General features: G+C 37.9%; 2 protein-coding genes across 7 annotated transcripts in view; one reads left to right on the plus strand and one right to left on the minus strand.

Moving 5' to 3' along the window:
• The window catches only part of ANKRD37 (ankyrin repeat domain 37), a 27,714-nt gene continuing 6,382 nt past the window's right edge, over nucleotides 1–21,332 (plus strand). Inside the window, exons 1-5 of one of the 2 annotated variants that reach the window (XM_032800381.2) lie at nucleotides 4–333; nucleotides 680–832; nucleotides 2,045–2,136; nucleotides 2,663–2,892; nucleotides 3,655–3,909. In XM_032800381.2, the coding sequence (XP_032656272.1) occupies nucleotides 304–333; nucleotides 680–832; nucleotides 2,045–2,136; nucleotides 2,663–2,892; nucleotides 3,655–3,668 (519 nt within the window). In that variant the 5' untranslated portion in view covers nucleotides 4–303 and the 3' untranslated portion in view covers nucleotides 3,669–3,909. Of the gene's footprint in view, nucleotides 334–679; nucleotides 833–2,044; nucleotides 2,137–2,662; nucleotides 2,893–3,654; nucleotides 3,910–21,332 lie in introns of those variants that run through there. The other variant, XM_032800380.2, reaches the window with a different exon arrangement.
• The window catches only part of UFSP2 (UFM1 specific peptidase 2), a 26,331-nt gene continuing 9,305 nt past the window's right edge, over nucleotides 4,307–21,332 (minus strand). For 4 of the 5 annotated variants that reach the window (XM_032800352.2, XM_032800351.2, XM_075066409.1 and 1 more), the window contains 7 exons: nucleotides 20,298–20,490; nucleotides 18,537–18,683; nucleotides 13,806–13,970; nucleotides 12,683–12,807; nucleotides 9,994–10,070; nucleotides 6,376–6,500; nucleotides 4,307–4,676 (listed from right to left, as the gene is read on the minus strand). In XM_032800352.2, the coding sequence (XP_032656243.1) occupies nucleotides 4,590–4,676; nucleotides 6,376–6,500; nucleotides 9,994–10,070; nucleotides 12,683–12,807; nucleotides 13,806–13,970; nucleotides 18,537–18,683; nucleotides 20,298–20,490 (919 nt within the window). In that variant the 3' untranslated portion in view covers nucleotides 4,307–4,589. The remainder of the gene's footprint in view (nucleotides 4,677–6,375; nucleotides 6,501–9,993; nucleotides 10,071–12,682; nucleotides 12,808–13,805; nucleotides 13,971–18,536; nucleotides 18,684–20,297; nucleotides 20,491–21,332) is intronic. The other variant, XM_075066410.1, reaches the window with a different exon arrangement.

The raw sequence follows: 21,332 nt of genomic DNA on the forward strand, positions 1-21,332 counted from the left end.
AAACACATGCTAGGAGAGCCAGCCCAGGACTCCTGGAGAAAGCATCAGACGGAGCCAATCACCGCGCAAGAAGGCGGGTTGACTTGCATGTGCTCCTGTTTGTGTACGTGCAGGAGCTGGTTCTCGGCAGAGTGGGAGGGAAGTTGAGTACGGAGGTTCCCTTTTAGCGCTTGCACGGTGTTAGACGTGTTACATGCACTAGGCAAAATCGTGGACGGGCGTGCTGGGCTTCTCCTCTATTCTCCCCACCGTAGCAGCCTCCCAGAACATTGGGAGTAAGTAGTCCTCAGCCGAAAAGAAACAATGTGGATGATGCTGGATTGCAGCTCAGAGGTGAGGCTCAGGAGATTGCACCGTTCTTTCCGTGCATTGTTAGAAGTCCAGATGTTGAGTTGCTTGTAATGTAGTTTTACCACTATTGGCTAAACCCAAATCCTACTGATGTCAGTAGGATTTTTGCTACTATCTCTCTCGATTTGGTGGTTTGCGTTCTAACAAACTAATAGCCTAGTTCTTTCAAGCTGAAAAGCCTATGATAAAGCGGCATAAACATTAGATGAAGGGGATGGTGTGGGATACCTTCCGATTTTTCTGCTACCGTATAATTTATCTTTCGGGTCTAAGAATAACGTGAAGCTAAATGTATTTTTAAAACACTTGTTTCCCTCCCCCCCGCTAGTCTGACGGCTTGAGCCTCCTGCTTGAGGCGGGGACTGGGGTGAATGCACCCGCAGATGCGTTTGGTCAGTCCCCAGCTCACTTGGCTGCTTGTGGAGGACAAGCTTTTTTCCTACTCTGGCAACTGCAAACAGGCGCTGATCTGAACCAACAGGTACAAGTAATGCCTTTTTGTTTCTTTTGGACTGCCTTATTCCAATGAGGCATGTTATTTGTATGAAGGTATATTGTGTATGTAAATCTTTAGTTGTCACAGATTTGATGAGATATACAGACTAGTTGCCTGTGATTATTTGTTGCATCTCTTCTATATAATTTATTACATGAAAACAGGTGTCCTTAGTATGAAACATTTCTTTCCGAGTCCTCAATCAATAATCAGTTGTAAACTCTTTCAAAATAGACTCTTCCTCATGTAAAATGTACTTTAAAATTCATTCTGGTTATTGTGTGTTCAGATTGTTTTGTAGCTATATAGGACCACTGTCAGATCTGAAACTTTAGTATCTTCTTTATCCTGTCAGGGTCTTGGGAATGTTCACATTATCTCCTTCCAGTATATATCAAGGTCTGTTACGGAGTCACACTTATCTCAATAGCAGAAATTTTTGGTGATTTGCTTATATCTCTGCACTTCACTACGAATGGTGCTGTTAACTCCTAACTCTGTGTTTTGCTGGAAGATCCTGCTGCCTTTATTAGTGAATGAATGTGGATATGTAGCAGAGGTGGGTCAGAAACTGTTTTCACATCCCTCAAATATTTCCAAGTGTTCAAATTTTTTCCCCTCAGATCATGATGAAAAGTCAGTCTCAAATTTTCACAGACCAAATTGTTTTCAGATCAAGTCAGTGTTTTGATAACTTCAAAACTTTTTTTTTTTTTTTTTTTTAGTTTAATTATCTTAAATTTCTACAGGGAAAATCATGTTGAACTGGAAAAACAGGAATGTTCATTTTGAAAGTGTCAGACAAAAACATTGTTTCTAAACTTTGAGATTTGTCAAATCCAAACGTGTTTTGTGAACAGTGCTGGTTTTGATGAATTGGCATTTTCTGATACTGAAAAATTCCCAGCTAGCTCTGAGTACACTTTTTGTATAAAAGCTATTCTAGACTACATGCAAAATCTGTTGCAAAACCTTTATCTGCTAGCAGCTTGTTATATGAATAAAGAATATTCTAATATTAATAGCAGCTGCTGTTTGTATTTAACTGGATATATACTTTCTGACCCACCTTTCTGACTTGCATCAAGATTGTGTCACACAGAGTTCTGATGGTGCTCAAACTGGTTAATCTCTCCCTGCCATCTTATTAAGTCATTTATGATATACTAAGGGTGAAATTCTATGTTACGTTTTTAGGATTGCCATGGAGAAGCTCCTATTCATAAGGCAGCTAAAGTTGGGAGCTTGGAGTGTCTTGCTCTACTCGTTGCCAGTGATGCCAGAATAGAGTAAGTCAAAAACTACATTTAACTAATTCAAATATTAGCCCTCAAAGAAGTTACTCAAACTTATTCTGCTATAGTCTTAACATACCTGAACATGAAATGTATGCTAATACAGAACTTTTCCTGTTCAAACTATACTGTGGTAGTTGGAATGCAGTGTGCATGTGCATATTTTTAATAAAAGTATAAAAATATGGTGCCGTCATTACGAGTATTTATCATGATAGTCCACGTACTGTACAACTATACCATTATCTTTCACTTTTGGTTTAGAGAAAAACCTCTTTGCCATAGCAGCTAAGAGGAGCTTACTGGTCATAGCTCCCTGGTTGGAGGAGCTTTCCACTTCATCTATTGGTTATACTATTCTTACATCTTATACTTGAGACAATTTCTTTGGTCTTGATTTTTTGGTAGCTTATTTCTCTGCTTCAAATATTTTTGCACTTAAAATAAGGAATTATGATGACTGCCTCATCTTACATAGTGATGATTTGAAATTAACTGTGTGTTAACTTTTGTGTTTCAGTTTGTGCAATAATGATGGACAAACAGCAGAAGATCTTGCATGGGCTTTTGGATTTCTGGAATGTGCCAAGTTCCTCACAACTGCTAAACATACTCAAAATATGAAGCTAAAAGAACAATCTAGCTGTTCACTTAAGGACAATTGTGGTTTGCCAAGAGAGGCTTCATCTGGACAGAAACGAGCATGTGGAATTATGGGACCCACAAACAGAAAGAGGAGGAGATCAGATGGTACGTAGTTTGACAGTTTACAAATTAGACACTTAGTCAGGACTGGTTTAATACATGTCAGAATATTTTTAAACCAAAATCTCAGACTCAGTATTTAAGCATATAACTTGAATTTGTCAGTAGATATGTAGTAGTGGTGGTGAGGCATGGCCCTTCAATGCATCCACATATACTTACGTGGTAAGGTTGCTATTAAGTCAGAATATTAATGTTGCATAGAAGAACATGCTCCCATAACACATATGTTCTAATAAAGGGCCAAATTACTTTTGTGCATTGGGTCAGGATGGATTGATTTAAATCAAAGCAATTTAAATCACTGATTTTAATCATTATAAAATCAACATGAAGGTAAGCTTGATTTAAATAATAGCTTTTAATTATTTGTAGTTATTTTCCTTAAGAAAGGTTTATTCTTATTGGTTGGTTAACCCCTTAAAACATGTTGATTTGCAAGTAAAATATAGTCTTTTTGCTAACCAGGAGAGAGTGTTACATTTATACATATTAATTTAAGCAAGCATAAACCTTAACTTCTTACAAGATTAATTTTTTCTTTGTGATGTGTCAATCTCTACTTGGATGGAAATTTCAAATTCAATTAAATGCACAAAACATTTAAAAAAAATTAAATACAACTACCTAGGTTTTAGGTTGAAAGAGAGGGATGCATTAAACAACCATCCTATACTATAGCCCAGTAGTTTGATAAATCCAGATGTATACTTCTATTTTGTAAAGTAAGCTCTTTTGTTTGAACAGATATCACGTCTTAGACTGCAAGTGGGAAAGCCTGTAACCCTGAAAAGAATCTGTAAGAAGAATCTGAAATCTGCAAAAACAACATTATTGGTCTATGAACTAAGCAGCCCAATATTTGATGTCTGTTGTTTCCTTCTGAGAAGGAGAAATCCTTGGTTACTTTTGCTTCTCGAAGAAGACATTTTTCTAGAATACTTGTATTCACACAGGTGTGTGTGTGTGTGTGTGTTCAATTGTAGACTATGTATAATAGGGCAGTCTTCTCCAGTAAATAGCAAAACAAAGTCGATACTTAGCACATACAGTGTTTCTCTCTGGCTCATTCCATCCAAAGTGCTGTAGGAGATTAACATCTTAAGTGGCATTCCCTGCCTATCATGTTGTTGTGTGATATTACTGGCTGCTGTCAAACAAACAAAGAGTTACCACACTTCACAACAGAGAGGGCTCTACGGAGCCCTAAGGATAGTTTGGGGCAGTTTAAAGTCACACATTTAATTCTGCACATCTTACCAATGAGCCATCTTTGCTTTTAAGAGCAAGAGCTGCTTACATGAGTAAACTTAAAGGACTACCCCTAAATTTGTAAAGCACTTCAGGAGCCTTCAGAAAGCAAAAAGACGTTACAAATATTAGATTACCTTTATCTCAGTTGCCAAAATTAAGGTAAACTCCTTTAATTAAAACTTGTCTATATAAGAATGCAGTTGAATGTGATTTACTCTTCTTCCATTTTTGATGATTTTATTTAAAAAGACATTTTATACTTAAATTGCTGTGTAAAGAATTCAACTAGCATTTTTATTTCAGCTACTATTGACAAAATACCATTTAAATTAAAAATAAGTAACTTTTTATAAAGCTTATGCATGAGACAGCTCTGTCTATATCAAGTCTTTAAATTCTGGATTAACATGATTTTTTGCAATTGGAATTTAAATAGTTTTTGGTCGTTGAGGTAGGCAGAGGTTGTAATAAGCATCCTTGCTCCAAAAGTCTGGGCCCTTCCATCCACACCAACCCTGTACAGGAAACATAAAAATAAAGTCATTTCTAAAACAGTTGTGCTTAGCAGATTTGGTCCATGAGTACTATCATGCCTGTCAGTTTTTGTAGTTTTCATAGTTCAGTATATGCATAAACAGAACAGGCTCCATTTTTGACTCAAACAGCTAGAAATTATGATGCTAAAATTGAAGTCTAATAGCAACGTTATCTTCTGCCTTATGTTTTGTAGTATTTTTATTCTTAATCACATCAATTATAAAAATACAGTGTGAAGTCTGCTTTTTACAAAATAGTGCATACACTTAAGTTCCAAGAACACACCCTTACAGCGTCTCAATTTAGACCCCAATTCTGCAAATGTTTATGGACATGCATATATTTATCACATTAATAGTTTTATTCAAATCACTAACACTGCTCAGGTGCTTAAAATTGAGTACATTTGTAAATTTCTTCAGAAATTAATAAGAGTATGAAGTTTCAATTAACTGTGGAGTTCTATTGCTATGACTAGACCAGCCTCAGGACTTGAAAAGTTACCAGAAGCCTACCATACTAATCTGAGGCAGATGCAAAAGTAAAGGGGCTACCAGAATAGTTCAAGGACAGTATCCAACCTCATGTACGGGGAAGGGAGAGTATGCTGGATGGAATTCATACCAAAGTGCTTTCCCACCATTCAAAAGCAGCCCCAGTTTAGTAGCTGTGATAAATCTGAAGCTGCTTTCCTCCTGCCTGGCTGTTAAGAAGGAGCTCTCTCTTCCCAATCTCAGAACCTGCTGCTGCCTTGGTGTCTGGTATTCTGCAACTATGCCATTCCTAGAACCTCACAATTTTTTAATAAAAAGATATTCCTCCTCTCTGAATAGTTCAAATTTCTACCCCTCCTGCTGCTGACTTTCCTGGAGCAGCTAGCAGAATGAAACTGATACAGTTCATTGTCCTCAATTTCATATCAGCCTATAGGATAAATAGAACCTGATGAGCCTTATTAATTATACTCTGCTACTGCTTGGCTTTACTATGAGCAACAGCAGATGAACTGGAGCCATCTATCTGCAGATTCAGGAAGATGGAATTGCATGGTTTATCTTCCAAACTATAAAGACTAGACAGCCCAAATGTATCCCCAAAATTTGCATGTATTCTTTTTAAAGGGAACCTGACAGCTTTTGTCTATATCAGTACACAAGATATTTACCTAATTTCATGGAAACTCTAAAATTTTGATATTAACATGTATATAACCAGATATAAACAACTCTGTACTAGACAGAAGGTGGTGGCATCAGGGATATTCAGTCCTGAGGCAAGTAAAAAGCATTCCTTCTTACTGTAAAAAAATAATTATGTTCTCCCAGACACTGCACCTCTTCAGTCAGTAAGTTCCACAGACCAGATGTAAGGGTATGCTGTACTGGTACATTCACCTGGCCTCTGGGCTGGCCACCAGGTGGGATCAGCATTTTCCTTGCAGTGATAGTGTCCTCCTTCAGTCCAGGGACTGAGTGACCTCAGTAGGGTGGAATTATATATAAACTGACCCTAACCCCTAAGGGGCTGAAAGAAGTTTGCTTACACACACACATGCATACGTGTGTGTGTGTGTGTGTGTATAAAAAATAATTCCAATGCTATTGCTCCAACACTGATCATGCCATATAACCATTTATTAATGTCGTAAGTAGAAACTAAATGAAGTTAAAATCTCACCTTTTCCAAGATAACATGCAGATCTTCTGCACCAGTGTAATGTGGGTCTAGAATCAGAAATTTAATGTGTCCTGTAACCTCATTCCATGCCACTCCTAGTATTGTGTGAGCCAGAACGCCTCCACCTGGATTGGAGAAAATATATGCCCTTTCTAAGACTTTGTACAGTTTGACACTTATTTTTTGCACTCATACCTATGTCAATACTTTCTATTAGCTGACAGATCTATGAGTGAAATTTCATTCTCTAGGCTATGAAAAATAGGGTAACTGCATCGTGTAAGAAAGATCCTTAATGGAAAGGATAGCCAAAATAAGGACCAAGTTGTAAAATCAGAGTAGTTATTACAACAAAGAAATAATTTTACTTAACCATTTGATCCCTATGGAAAAGGATAAATGGACACAAATCAGATATTAGGAATGGCAATATACAAAAACCTGTAGGAGAACACTTCAACCTCCCTGGACACACAATAGCAGATCTAAAGGTAGACGTTCTGCAGCAAAAAAAAACTTCAGACCAGACTTCAAAGAGAAACTGCTGAGCTTCAGTTCATCTGCAAACTGGACACCATCAGCTCAGGATTAAACAAAGACTGTGAATGGCTTGCCAACTACAAAAGCAGTTTCTCCTCCCTTTGTTTTCACACCTCAACTGCTAGAAGAGGGCCTTATCGTCCCTGATTGAACTAACCTCGTTATCTCTAGCCTGCTTCATGCTTGCATATATATATATACCTGCTCCTGACACTTTGTTATAATTTTCTCTACCTCTATCTTATGGCATGGTGGTCAATATTATCCAGAGTTCAGACAGATCTGAATGACATTATAAATCCTTGCCCATAAATATGTTAGGATGGGGAATATGATTAAAATGAAAATAAGATATTTATATTAAGGCTGATTTAAAAAAAATATTTTTCTCTACTTTTTCAAAGCACCATTCCCCTTCAGGACAGTATCAGTAAAAATTCAAATGTTCTTAAAACCCAAATTTCCTTACCCATGTTACCAACATTTTAAATTATTAAAATATTTCATCTGGTTTTAGGAAAGAAATTTTTGCTAAGGAGTGAAAGCCAATAAATTGCTGCTTTTTAATGCTCAAGGAAGTTACTGCTGAGCAATACAAAATAATTCTCCAATAGTGGTGCTAGTGTGAGGAGCAGACTATTTTGTAAAATCAAAGTAGCTGGCCCATCAACGCTGGAATGAAAACTTCAAGGCCTATGTTAGCCTCTTGAATTTAGACAGCATCATTCAGACTGACCTCAGCAAGCCTGCTCTATACTAAGTTTGGGGACCTAGATCACCATGAAAAGACACCAGCCAAACCAGCTTTCTATGGTCCTTCATCTTAGAGCAGATAAAAGACAATACTAGGGTGTGTACCTGAACTTCGTTAATCTTGCAATCTCCCTTACTGCAGAGCATGTGAGGGAGATTCCCACACCAGAGACATTCTTTTTAGGTGACAAATTGAGGAACAGTCCCAGATTGAGGTGTCAATAGAGGTTTCAGAACAAATTGGTAAATTATAAGTCAATGGTATTCACCCAAGAGTTCTGAAAAACTCAAATATGAAATAGCAGAACTACTAACTGTAGCACGTAACCCATCACATAAATCAGCTTCTTTACTAGATGACTGGAGGAAAGCTAATGTCATGCCAATTTTTAAAAAAGGCTCCAGAGGCAATCCTGGCAATTACAGGCTGCTAAGCCTAACTTCAGTACCAGGCAAACTGGTTGAAACTATAGTAAAGAAAAGAATTCTCAGACACATAGATGAACATGATTTCTTAGATAAGAGTCAACAGGGCTTTTGTAAAGGGAAATCATGCCTCACCAATCTATTAGAATTCTTGGAGGATGTCAACAAGCATGTTGTCAAGGGTGATCCATTGAATATACTGTACTTGGACTTTCAAAAAGCCTTTGACAAAATCCCTCACCAAAGGCTCTTAAGCAAACTACAGAGTCATAGGATAAGAGGGAAGGTCCTCTAATGGATCAATAACACGTTAAAAGGAAACAAAAAGGGTAGGAATAATTGGTCAGTTTTCAGAATAGAGAGAGGTAAATAATGGGATCCTCCAGGGATCTGTACTGGGACCAGTGCTATTCAACATATTCATAAATGAGCTAGAAAACATTGAGGTGGCAATCATCTGCAGATGATATAAAATAAATGAAGACTATTCAGGCCACAGCTGGATGTGAAGAATTACAAAAGAATCTCACGAAACTGGGTGAGAGGGCGACAAAAAATCACAGATGAAATTCAGTGTTGAGAAATGAGAACTAATGCATATTGGAAAACATAATCCCAACTATACATACAAAATGATGGGGTCTAAATTAGCGGTTACCACTTAAAAAGAGATCTTGGCATCATTGTGGACACAGTAGTTCTCTGAAAACATCTGCTCAATGTGCAGTGGCAGTCAAAAAAGCTAACAGAATGTTAGGAGCTAATAGGAAAGGGATAGAGAAGACAACAGTAAATATAATGCCACTATATAAATCCAGGGTACAAGCACACCTTGAATATTGGTCTCCTCATCTCAGAGAAGATATATTAGAAATGGAAAAGGTACAGAGATGGGCAACAAAAATGATTAGGGGTATGGAACAGCTTCCATATAAGGAGAGATTAAAAAGACTGGGACTTTTCAGCTTGGAAAAGAGATGACTAAGAGGGGATATGATAGAGGTCTATAAAATCATGAATAGTATGGAGAAAGTACAGTAGAACCTCAGAGTTATGAACTGATCGGTCAGTCACACACCTCATTTGGAACCAGAAGCATGCAATCAGGCAGCAGCAAAGACAAAAATAAATAAAGCAAATACAGTTCAGTACTGTGTTAACCGTAAACTACTAAAAAAATAAAGGAAATTTTTTATAAACATTGACAAAGTAAGGAAACTGTCTTTGTGCTTGTTTCATTTAAATTAAGATGGTTAAAAGCACATTTTTCTTCTGCATAGTAAAATTTAAAAACTGTATAAGTCAATGTTCAGTTGTAAACTTTTCAAAGAACGGCAACATTTTATTCAGTTAGGAACATTTCAGTATGCCGAACATCCTCCATTCCCAAGGTGTTCGTAACTCTGAGGGTCTACTGTATGTATGGAAGTGTTATTTATTCCTTCACATAACACAAGAATCAGGGGTCACCTGATGAAATTAATAAACAGCAGGTTTAAAACAAACAAAAGGAAGTACTTCTTTACACAATGCAGTCAACCTTTGGAACTTATTGCCAGGGGATGTTGTGAAGGCCAAAAGTATAACTGGGTTCAAAAAAGAGTTAGGTAAGTTCACAGAGGATAGGTCCGTCATTGGCTAGGGATACTATCCCATGACTGTCAAATGCTGAATCATGCAATAACTGCCCTGTTCTATTCATTCTTTTTGAAGCATCTGGCACTGATCACTGTTGGAAGATGGACCAATGGACCCAGTATGACCATTTTTATGTTCGGGTTGTTCTGGATGCCTAGAAGTTCATCTGTATACACTCACTAAGTAGTGTATATGAAAATAAACCTTGACAGAAGTGACCAACAAACATTCTTTGGCATTTTTCAATAGTGAAAGGCTTACCAATCATAACTGGAGTTCCTTCAGTCTTGAAATGATTAGCAAGTTCTCTTCCCTGAGAAGCTAGCTCAGAACCCTGGCTGTATAAGAAACACAGCATTAGATTATCTTTATTAGGTTTAATTTCCTATTTATCTCTTTCACTATTTAGCCACATAAATTCGTAATTCCTATGCTACATAATGAGAATTTAAAAAAATGTATTTTATTACATTCCCCTCACTCCCCCTCTCTCCTCCCCCAGAACACTGTAGCAGGACCAGGAGTTTTATAATATAGGAAAACCACACTGGAGTAAAACTTAACATTTGTGCTCACACAAGCTGGTGCAACCACCCAATATAATTTATAGAGAAGAGCATGATCAGTTCTATCCAATTCAGACAGTGTCACTGATTGATGCCTGTTGGGAGCTGTGCCTCACAGTGAAAAGAAAGATACCATGACAACAGCTTCATGGTGGCTTCAGACTGGAGGTTTAAGGGAAAAGGGTTAAGTACCTCAGCTAAACAGCTCCATGGTTCTCTCAACCAGAGAGAAATCTACACTCTTATTTAATGACAAAAAATTTTGTTAACAAGGAGTTAAAGTTGCCTGGTGGCTCTTGCTGGCTCCAGGGGGGCAGAGTTAAGACTTGGGCATTTACCATAACTCTGCATTCCCTGGTTTTTAGAAATTTGAGTTTTGCTAAACGTGACGTTCTGGAAGGGCACAAGCTACCACTGGGCCAGCATAACTCTATGTTTAATGAAGTATTTGTCATTTAATCTCCTAAGTTTTTTAACTGAAAGAGAAATGTTTGTTGGTAGGAGTTACTGTTCATTGAGGCAATGATAGTTTTCACCTATGTTTGCAGTTGATGTGCTACTATGGCTAGTAATAATCAACAGACCTAGCTTTTATACAGTGCTTTTCATCAGTAGGTTGCAAAGAATTTTACATCATTATCCCCATTTTTTAGATGGTAAACTGAGGCACAGAGCAGGCAACTGACTTGCCCGAAATCAACCAGTCCTATGGTCTCTGGGCCCCGCAGATCCTGGCAAACACATACAGATAGAGAGAGGCTCAGACTCTGCCAAAAGAGGCAGCCCCAGATCCGGGCATACACATGGGAGGGAATGTGGAGCTGCCAAGATCCTCTGCCCCTGTTCTCTGCAAGTCCCCCATCACAGTCCCATGTCTCCCTTCCCAGTCTCTCACTCCTCCCCTCAAGCTCCATGTAGCCTCCATTCCTCCCCCTCACCTGACTCCCAAACCCTCTCCTACCCTCACATCCTCAATTATTCCTATCCCCATAATTGCCCCCTCCTTGCTGAATCCCAAACTCCTCTCCCCTGATTCACACCTACTCTTCCACCCCAATCACCCTCCCTTACCAGTGAGTATTTGCATGTGTATTTATTTTCTTTTCAAAAATAGTTTCAGTGACTTTCTGAATATTCTGCAGTACTCAGATTATACTTCCCAAAACAAAAAAACCCTTGCCAGAGTCAGACTGGAGCAACATGCCTCCCTTTTATTTCAGATTTCTGCTTACAGGTGGACTTAAACTCACAGAGCCTGGGCAGTGCTCAGGTTCGGTGTCTGCAATATTCCTCCTTCAGCCACTCAGGCCTTATGAGGCATAGCTGACTTTCAACTCCCTTAGCTTATTTCTCTACACATGCGCAGTGGAATCCATTTTGTGCATGAGCACCTATATCCTGGGCACTGAACTCAGGCTACCAACTCCCTTTGCACATGGCACTATCCAATTTGCAGTCATTACAAACTGCTGACTAACATACACTGGCTACCAAACATATTCATTATGCTGATTATAACCACTTGCAATACATATATTTTAAACATAAGTATACATATTAAGTATTACTGTAGCAACTATATAGCCTAGATTGTTGTAATCCTGTAATTGTTAAAGCCTGCACCTTTGTTATAATCCTGAACACCTATGCTAAGTATCCCATAACAGCTTGCATTAGCTGACATAAGCCTTGGATTGAATAGATATGAAAACTCTAAAGTATCAGGAGGGATTATTTCTTTATAACAACAGGAAAAGAGCTGCCCACACAAGTCCATTAAGTGCCTTCCTCCCCCTTAGTACCTGGAATGCACTCAAAACAAAGATGAGAGTGCATCATAGCCTAGAACACATTGGGCACACCATGGTACCAAAACAAACAAGGCAAAAAGCTGACTAACTAAATGACCTATATGGTTTACTTTTCTGGTAAACATGTAGAGTATAAAAGGATGGCTTTAGGGGCATAGCTTTGGAGAGCACCCTCTTAGCGTAAGGTGAATGTAACATTGCTGCATGGGACTGATCTTCAGAGACTGGTATCGTATAGAACCTTTTTTCCTGTACCATATTAATAAACCTGACTGACACTGGTTATTAGATCTCTTGAGTATCTCTCATAACGAACCAAACGGTCAAGCAATTGACTATACAATCTATCAACAAAACTTAGACCCAATCCTGCAAAGACCTCTGCACAGACAGATCCCCCGTGCCTTACTTCATTGGGGTTAGGTGCAGGGCCACCTGCAGAAGGTTCTTGCAGGACTGGGGTTAATATCCTATTACTATTAATAGTCTCTTAAGTGATCCATTCTTCACAACACTTTCCCCAAATAAAGAATTTATTACTAAGACACAAAATTAACAAATATTAATTCTTACCTGACAAACAGTATTTTTGAAGTTATTCCTAATAATTGGTTCAATACAAGTTGTACCTCAACAGAGCCAATCCACTGCCGCGAACCAACAAATGCAGCTGGTTTGTCTTCAACATCAACAAGTGCCTTTGTAACACACATCCCATAAAGAAAAAAAACAAAACAAAAACCAGTATGAAATGGACATTTTTACAGTTTCTATCTCTAATATCCACTTAATTCACATATACTATAATATTTCTGGAACCTAATTTGTCAAAAGCAGGCAAACATTTACTGAATGCAGGTATGACTGAATATTTAATGAAACAAAAGGTCCTGTTTAAAAATGGTAACTTTTTTTCTCTCTCCATGTTAGAAACATTTTCTTTTCTCAAACATCAGCTGGGAAATAAATGGGACACTAAGATAAAAGCTGAGAGTTTCTGCTGGATGTACAGAATGCTAATCAGACATGCATTGTTTCTCCAATGGTACTAACATAACTGAAAATATAAGACACACATGCATACCTCTCACAAAGAAGAAAATGTTCATTTCAGGAACATTCCAAAGAGAAAAATACCCTCATGCTCATGCACACATGACGTCTGCTAAATGAGAAAGGACTAAATCAGTCCTTATTAATCTGGGGCCTGATCCAACTCCCCTGACGTCAGAAGGGAATCTTTTAATTGACTTTAATGGAATTGGATTGGGCCCTTAAATCTCTCCAATTTGGCAAACACTCTGTGTATTTTGGCTATGTTATGATTTGAGATTCCAAGAGAATACCAACCAAAAGAACTTATAATAAAAATCTTATTTCATGGAACTCTTTTGAAGAAAGGGAAAACTATTCTAATGCCAGTCATTTAATGTACATAACTGGAAACAGAATACATTTCAAACAAAATGTTCTAGAAGTGATACTCAGAAGTCTTACAGATAAATGTGAATAGTAACTATGAATGGATCAGAAAACAGAAACATAAATTAGATTTTTTTTTTTAAAAAGGGTTTATTCCATAAAGCACATTAAAATCAATGGAATAGTACTTTTAATAATCAGTTCTATAGCATTGATTTTTCTAGAGAAATACAGTAAATACACATGAAATGCAGTCTGTTTCTTTGTCCTGTACCTGTTGAATCTCCTTGTGTGTAGGTATAGATTTCTCTGTGTAACCCTGATGTTTGAACCATGAACAGATAGTCTGCAGAGACCGGTAGGCACATCCCCAGCCATTATCATCTATCCGATCCTGCATATAGTGATGATAACTATATACACCATGTACCAAATATACCTGAACAGAAAAAGAAAAGAAAAAAAACGACTTCTATCTCAGGAGCTGTTGTCTCAGAAGCTGAATATTCATTATTTGATGTTTAAACTTGCGATACATTAGTTTTCTAATAATTGATTATGATTCATGAGAGAAATAGCTGTGTGACTTCTTGCTTCCCCATGCCCAAGACAAAACTTTAAGGTTTTGGTTTTTTTTTTTTTTTTTAAAGAACAAGGGAAAAATCCTTAAAGTGCATTTTTACAATTCAGTCATCACTGAACTTCTAAGCAATTTGTAAGCAATTTTCTGTAAATTCAGGGACACAGTTAGAATGTTTTACTTGGCATATTGATGACTCATGTTAGGGCATGAATTCAAACTTAGCAAATCCTAGAGGCCAGTAAAGTGGTGGTACAGACATTTCGGATCATGCTCTAGCTAGAGTATCGGTGCCGAATGCAGTGTTGATTGAATCACTGTGAATTAAATTAACGGTTGCAGTAACATCTAGTTACTCAGCCAATTAGATCACTTGCTCGAATGTTTAGCCCCAAGCAGAGGAATGGCTATCAGACCACATTAGTAAAGATGTTTGTCTGATCTGGTTACAAAACATGCTATAAGTAAATACATAGTCAGATGTACATATATATGTAAAATAAAGCTTACAGAAATTGGAATAGATGAAAGATCTGCAAAAAAATATAAGAACGGCCATACTTGGTCAGACCAAAGGTCCATCTAGCCCAGTATCCTGTCTTCCCACAGTAGCCAATGCTAGGTGCTTCAGAGGGAATGAATAGAATAGGTAATCATCAAGTGATCCATCCCATCGGCCATTCCCAGCTTCTGGTAAACAGAGGTTAGGAACAATACCCCTGCTCATCTTGGCTTATAGCCACTGATAGACCTATCCTCCATGAATTTATCTAGTTCTTTTTTAATCCTATTATAGCCTTGGTGTTCACAACATCCCCTGGCAAAGAGTTCCACAGGTTGACTCTGCGTTGTGTGAAGAAATATTTACTTTGGTTTGTTTTAAACCTGCTGCCTATTAATTTCATTTGGTGACCCTTAGTTCCTGTGTTATGAGGAGGAGTAAATAACACTTTCTTATTTACTTTCACCACACCAGACATGATTTTATAGACTTCTATCATATCCACCCTTAGTCATTTATTTTCTAAGCTAAAAAGTCCCAGTCTTATTAATCTCTCCTCATATGGAAGTTGTTTCATACCCCTAAACTTTGTTCCCCTTTTCTGAACCTTTTCCAATTCCAATATATCTTTTTGAGATAAGGTGACCACATCTGCATGTAGTATTCAAGATATGGGTGCACCATCGATTTATATAGAGGCAATATGATATTTTATGGCTTATTATCGATCCCTCGCTTAATGATTCCCAACATTCTGTTTTGACTGCCACTGCACACTGAATGGATGTTTTCAGAGAACTATCCACAATGACTCCAAGATCTCTTTCTCGAGCGATGATAGATAATTTAGACCCTATCTTTTTTTATGTTTAGTTGAGATTATGTTTTCCAGTGTGCATTACTTTGAATTTATCAACACTGACTTTCACCTGCCATTTTGTTGCCCAGTCACCCAGTTTTGTGAGCTCCCTATGTAACTCTTCACAGTCTGCTTTGGACTTAACTATCTTGAATAGTTTTGTATCATCTGCAAATTTTGTCACCTCACTGTTTACCCCTTTTTCCAGATCATTTATGAACATGTTAATAGCACTGGTCCCAGTACAGATCCCTGGAAGAACCCACTATTTACCTCTATCCATTCTGAAAACTGACCATTTATTCTTACCCTTTGTTTCCTATCTTTTAATCAGTTACTGATCCATGATAGGACCTCCCCTCTTATCCCATGACAACTTACTTTGCTTAAGAGCCTTTGGTGAGGGACCTTGTCAAAGGCTTTCTGAAAATCTAAGTCCACTATATCCACTGGATCACCCTTATTCACACGCTTGTTGACCCTCTCAAAGAATTCTAGTAGATTGGTGAGGCATGGATTTCCCTTTACATGTTGACTCTTCCCCAACAAATCATGTTAATCTATGGGTCTGATAATTCTGTTCTTTACTATAGTTTCAACCAGTTTGCCCAGTTAGGCTTACTGTCCTATAGCTGCCAGAATCATCTCTGGAGCTTTTTTAAAAAATAGTGCCACATTAGCTGTCCTCCAGTCATCTGGTACAGAGGTTAACTTAAATGATAGGTTACATACTACATTTAGTAGTTCTGCAATTTCACATTTGAGTTTTCAGAACTCTTGGGTGAATGCCATCTGGTCCTTGTGACTTATTTCTGTTTAGTTTACCAATTTGTTCCGAAACCTCCTCAAATGACACCTCAATCTAGCACAGTTCCTCAGACTGTCACCTAAAAGAATGGCTCAGGTTTGGGAATCTCCCTCACATCCTCAGCCATGTAGACCAATACAAAGAATTCATTTAGATTCTCTGCAATGGCCTTATCTTCCTCGAGTGGTCCTTTAGCATCTTGATTGTCTAATGCCCCCACTGGTTGTTTAGCAGGCTTCGTGTTGCTGATGTACTAAAAAATTATTTTGCTGTTATTTTTTGAGTCTTTTGCTAGCTGTTCTTCCAATATTTTTTTTCAGCCTTCCAAATTATATTTTTACACTTCATTTGCCAGAGTTTATGCTCCTTTCTATTTTCCTCAATATGATTTAACTTTCACTTTTTAAAGGATGCTTTTTTGCCTCTCATTGCTTCTTTTACTTTGTTGTTTAGCCATGGTGGCACTTTTTTGGTTCTCTTACTATATTTTTTAATTTGGGGGTATACATTGAAGTTAAGCCTCTGTTATGGTGTCTTTAAAAGGTTTCCATGCAGCTTGCAGGGATTTCACTTTTGGCGCTGTACCTTTTAATTTCTGTTAAACTTCCTCATTTGTGTGTAGTTCCCCTTTCTGAAATTAAATGCTACCATGTTGGGCTGCGGTGTTTTCCCTGCTACAGGGATGTTAAATCTAATTATATTAGAGGAAGGCAAACAATTTCCTTGACAACTACAGTACTGCTCACAGCAGTTTCTACAGGCAAACCAGCATAGTATAGCAGCAGGAGCAGCAGAGAAGCGGGAGGGAGCAACAGACATGGCTGCAGAGATACAGAGTTTTAGAAAACTCTTATTCTAACACCAAGATCTGTACTATCAATAATACATTATAATAATTTTATTTATCCCTATCCAAAGGCCTCTGGAGCACCTTAATGAAAAGGCAAATGCAATACTTAGTCTCTTTCTTTTAATGTTGTCTCTTCCCCTTCACTGCCTGAGGTCTCATACAATTATTTTTTGCAGCATCTATTCAGACTGTAAAGTCTCTGAGGCCAGGACCTGGTCTTATGTCTGTAAAGTGCCATCCAAACACCAAAATTAATAATAAAAGCAATAACAGAATTATTACTGTACCCTAACATTTTTCCAGAGCAGATCTAAAGACACTAATAAACCCCACATCATTCTCTACTACCAGATATTAACAAAAATGTACAATGGAAATAAAAGACAGCCTTGAGCCTGTCCCTGAAGGATTTTAATGACATATTTACGTGTACCTAAAGATAAGGGGTGAGACAAGGAAGAGAATTAAAGAGCCACAATCCTCCAGTCCCCCCCAACTCCTCTCAAGATTATAATTCATGAAGATTACCAATGCCATTGTTGAGAATCTCACCTGTCATCACAGGACACTCAGCAATATAGTCCCTCAATTTAAGATTGTTGCTATAAGGTCTTACCGGACAAAGCAGATTATGAAGCATGAGAATAGAATGTCAGTTCTCAACTTTTTCCATATTTGGGGTCTTCTTTTCTACACCAAGATCACCCTAGGACCTCCACTTTCCTCCAACTGGGATCCATCTCCATTTAACAGTATGAGAAAGGAGGAGGTGGTCACCAATTGCATCCTGAGAATCCATGACAAAGGCCAAAGATTCTCTAGCTTTTTCATTCTACAGACCACTTTGTCTGAGAGAGATTGTTTCACAAACTCTCTTGAATAACTGGTTCTCAAAGTGTTTCATTTTGTAGACCCTAGTTTGAGAATGTTGGCAGAGACTCCTGAAGACCAAATCCTTTGACTGTTGTGGTTCAGTTGTAGCTGTCAAAATGGCTTGTAAGGGTACACTCACATTGAATGTTTGTCTATAGCTTTAGTTCACTGCAGTTAAGTCCACAGTTTCCAAATATATTAAAAATAAAATGAATTTCTCCTTACTATGACTGAAAAAAACTGAGCTTCCAGGTTCCAACTTGTGAAACTTGTCAACTTACCTAGAGATGACAGCATCTCTAGAAAGGGTGGGCAAAGAATGAGATCCTGAATTAATTTCCCTATCTTATTCAGTTTTAGTTTTCAGTAATTGTCTCACATACAGTCAGAAATTTTAGTCAAGTAAAAAGATTACCATGGCAACTACATGAAATGGAAATGTAGCATTCGCTATGACACCAGATTTGTGATTATCAACAAGATTTATGTAAAATAAGAAGCATTTTCCTATAAATGCCACAAGTGAAACTTACCATACCGGCCTCTGTGCCAGGTGGATTGAGATATATGTGTGGATTTCTGAGATATCCATCTTTATACGGTTCATCTGGAAAGTGATAAGCATTCGCTCTTCTTAAATATGGTCTATCAGAGGGCAGATGGAACAGTTCATGTAATTCCTACATGCAAGTCAGAATCAAAATGAAGGGATAACGAACAAGACAATAATTCAAGTTTCTTGAAAAAAATTACTCCAAATGGTAGTTAAGTTTTCATAACCAATATTGTTTTTAATATAGCAGTTTAGAAACTGTTACATACTAAAAACTCTAGAATAGTCAATATTGAATGTATGTGTTTAACACTAACATGCCAGTACTGCAAAGACTCATTGAAGTGAACGAGACTCAGCAAGAAACAAGACTCTTTGCAGGACTGGGGTCTCAATTACAAATAGATATATTGCAAAAAGTGCAACCAAAAAGAGATTAATTTTATGAAAATAATATACAATGTTAAATAGTACTGAGAATAAAAAAACAAAGAAACAATTCGTCTATCTGACATAATGTTATAAATTAAAGAAAACGAGCTCACATTTTGAGCAAATTTTATTTTTTAAAAAAAAGTATGGTACTTTAAACACCATCTGGCAACTGACTGAAAACACAATTAAACAGAGAAAACGGACCAATCCTTATACAAGTACATGTACATGGAGACCCTCACTATTTTAATTAATAAATTCCTGTATAAATCTATCAAGGCTGAATTCCCCACTCTGTCACTTTGAGTGCAGACGGTGGGGGCCTGCAAGGATTCTCAAAATTAATACGTGCCACTCCAGGTTTGTATTAAACTCCCAAGGTTACAGCTTTTCTCTGACCTTAGCTTGGTAAATGCTGTCACCACTCAAATGCAAAAACAAACAAACCAACCCTTTGGACCCAGAAAGGAACACTAGGGAATTCCTCCCTGTGGGGTACCCTCAGGCCCTTTCACCCCCTACCCCACCTCCACCCCAGGGAAGAGCTCAAAAAGAAAACAAAGGAAATTAGCTGTGCTACCAGCTAATCAAACAACATGCAAAAGCCTCTTAGGACACCAAAAATCCAATCTTGTTCTTAAAAATGGTAAATTTTATTAAAAACAAAAAGGAAAAAAAATACACCTGGAATTTAGGCTTTTGCTAGATTTTAAAAGAGTAATTCAAAAAATTAAGCACCCAAAATAGCTTTCTTGGGGGGAGGGGGAGTTCAGATTAAAGGTTACAAGCAAGCGAAAGCATCAGGGGTTAGCACAGAGAAGATTCACAAGCCAAAATAAATAAACCTGATTGTGTCTGTCTAAACATTCCCTATCCAAATAATTTCTTCCAGGTATGGAAGATGAATTTTCATACCTGATTCAAACCTTACACAGCATTCTTGCTATAGCATTGCTGCCCCGTGTTCCTCCAGCATAGAGAACAATAGACAAAGGGAAAGTTTCTTTCACAATTTTAAAAAGTTCTACATTCCCACTGGCTCTTTTGGTCAGATGCCCACTCCTTTTCTTTTACCTTTAAGCTTGTTAACCCTTTACAGGTAAATCAAGCACAGAACAGATATCAAGAGGGATTTTACAGCTAACTGGCTGGCTGGGTGTCCATAAGGGAACTCCCTTGCCGCTTCAGTTATCACAAATCCACATAGGTTCTCTTATACAAATAATCATAACCTTCTGTTTATGAAGAAAAGTGCCTGATGAACACTTTAATCTGTCAATATTTGGTCTACAGCAGCCAACTTTACCTTTCTGTAAGTCTCTAGCTGATTATCTAAAATTCCTGTAGGATACGAAATTGTTACAAGGTGCTTTTTTCCTGGTAGCATGAAGTGAAATTGTTCAGGTACCACAATAGATGTTCCCTTCATATATTTCAAAATGCATCTTTCCATATCAGTTAGTTGCTGATGAATTGCATTCACCAGGAGATTTCGTACACTATGAGATATAAGGGAAAATATTTATGAACTAGCACACCAGCAATGCTGCCTCATTCTCAAAACTATACCCCCTCCACAACCAGTTTAATGCACCTGCTGCTCTTATCCCTCCTTCAGCCCATAGCAGCAGATGTGAGCAGAGCTTTGTCAGGTGTTGCTCACAACTCATATGTACAAAGATGCTACATTCCAGTGACTCAATCCTAGAAAGTACTGCATATTTTGGCCTCAATTCAGCAAATCACCCAAGCCGAACTGGAAGTACTCATGTGCATAAAGTTAGGCAAGTGCCTAAATGCTTTTCTGAATTACAGCCACTGTATTCAGCACCTTTCAGGATGAAGCCCCAAGGAAAGAGTGCTGTGGATATCACTTCTGTATTGTTTTCCACCTCAGCCTCTCCAGGTGCATGTGTGACTTCCTGAGCACAGTACTGAGACATTTATCAAAGCATTTATCAAAGATTCCTCTCTCTCTCTCACTCTCTCTCTCTCTCATGTATCTGTGTGTATTTACTGTAATTAAAAGAATCTGGCATAATATCTTTTGAATGTTTTCCTAGCAATCTGCATTTCTTTTTGAGTGACGATAATTAATTAATAACCAACTTCCATACAAACGGACTTCACTAAAATAAGACAGGAGATCTACATTACTCACTTCACCTCTCTACAAAGGAAAAAGGACTGTAAGCTGTCTAAATTCCTACCTGCCACATGGGGCCACAACCGTGGTACCCCTAACCCACCAAGCAATATCGTCAATCTATCCAACTACACACTCAGCCCAGAAGAAAAGTCTGTCCTATCTCGGGGACTCTCTTTCTGCCCTGCCACCCCC

The sequence above is a fragment of the Chelonoidis abingdonii genome, chromosome 5 (genome assembly GCF_003597395.2).
Source record: "Chelonoidis abingdonii isolate Lonesome George chromosome 5, CheloAbing_2.0, whole genome shotgun sequence".
Lineage (NCBI taxonomy): Eukaryota > Metazoa > Chordata > Testudines > Testudinidae > Chelonoidis > Chelonoidis abingdonii.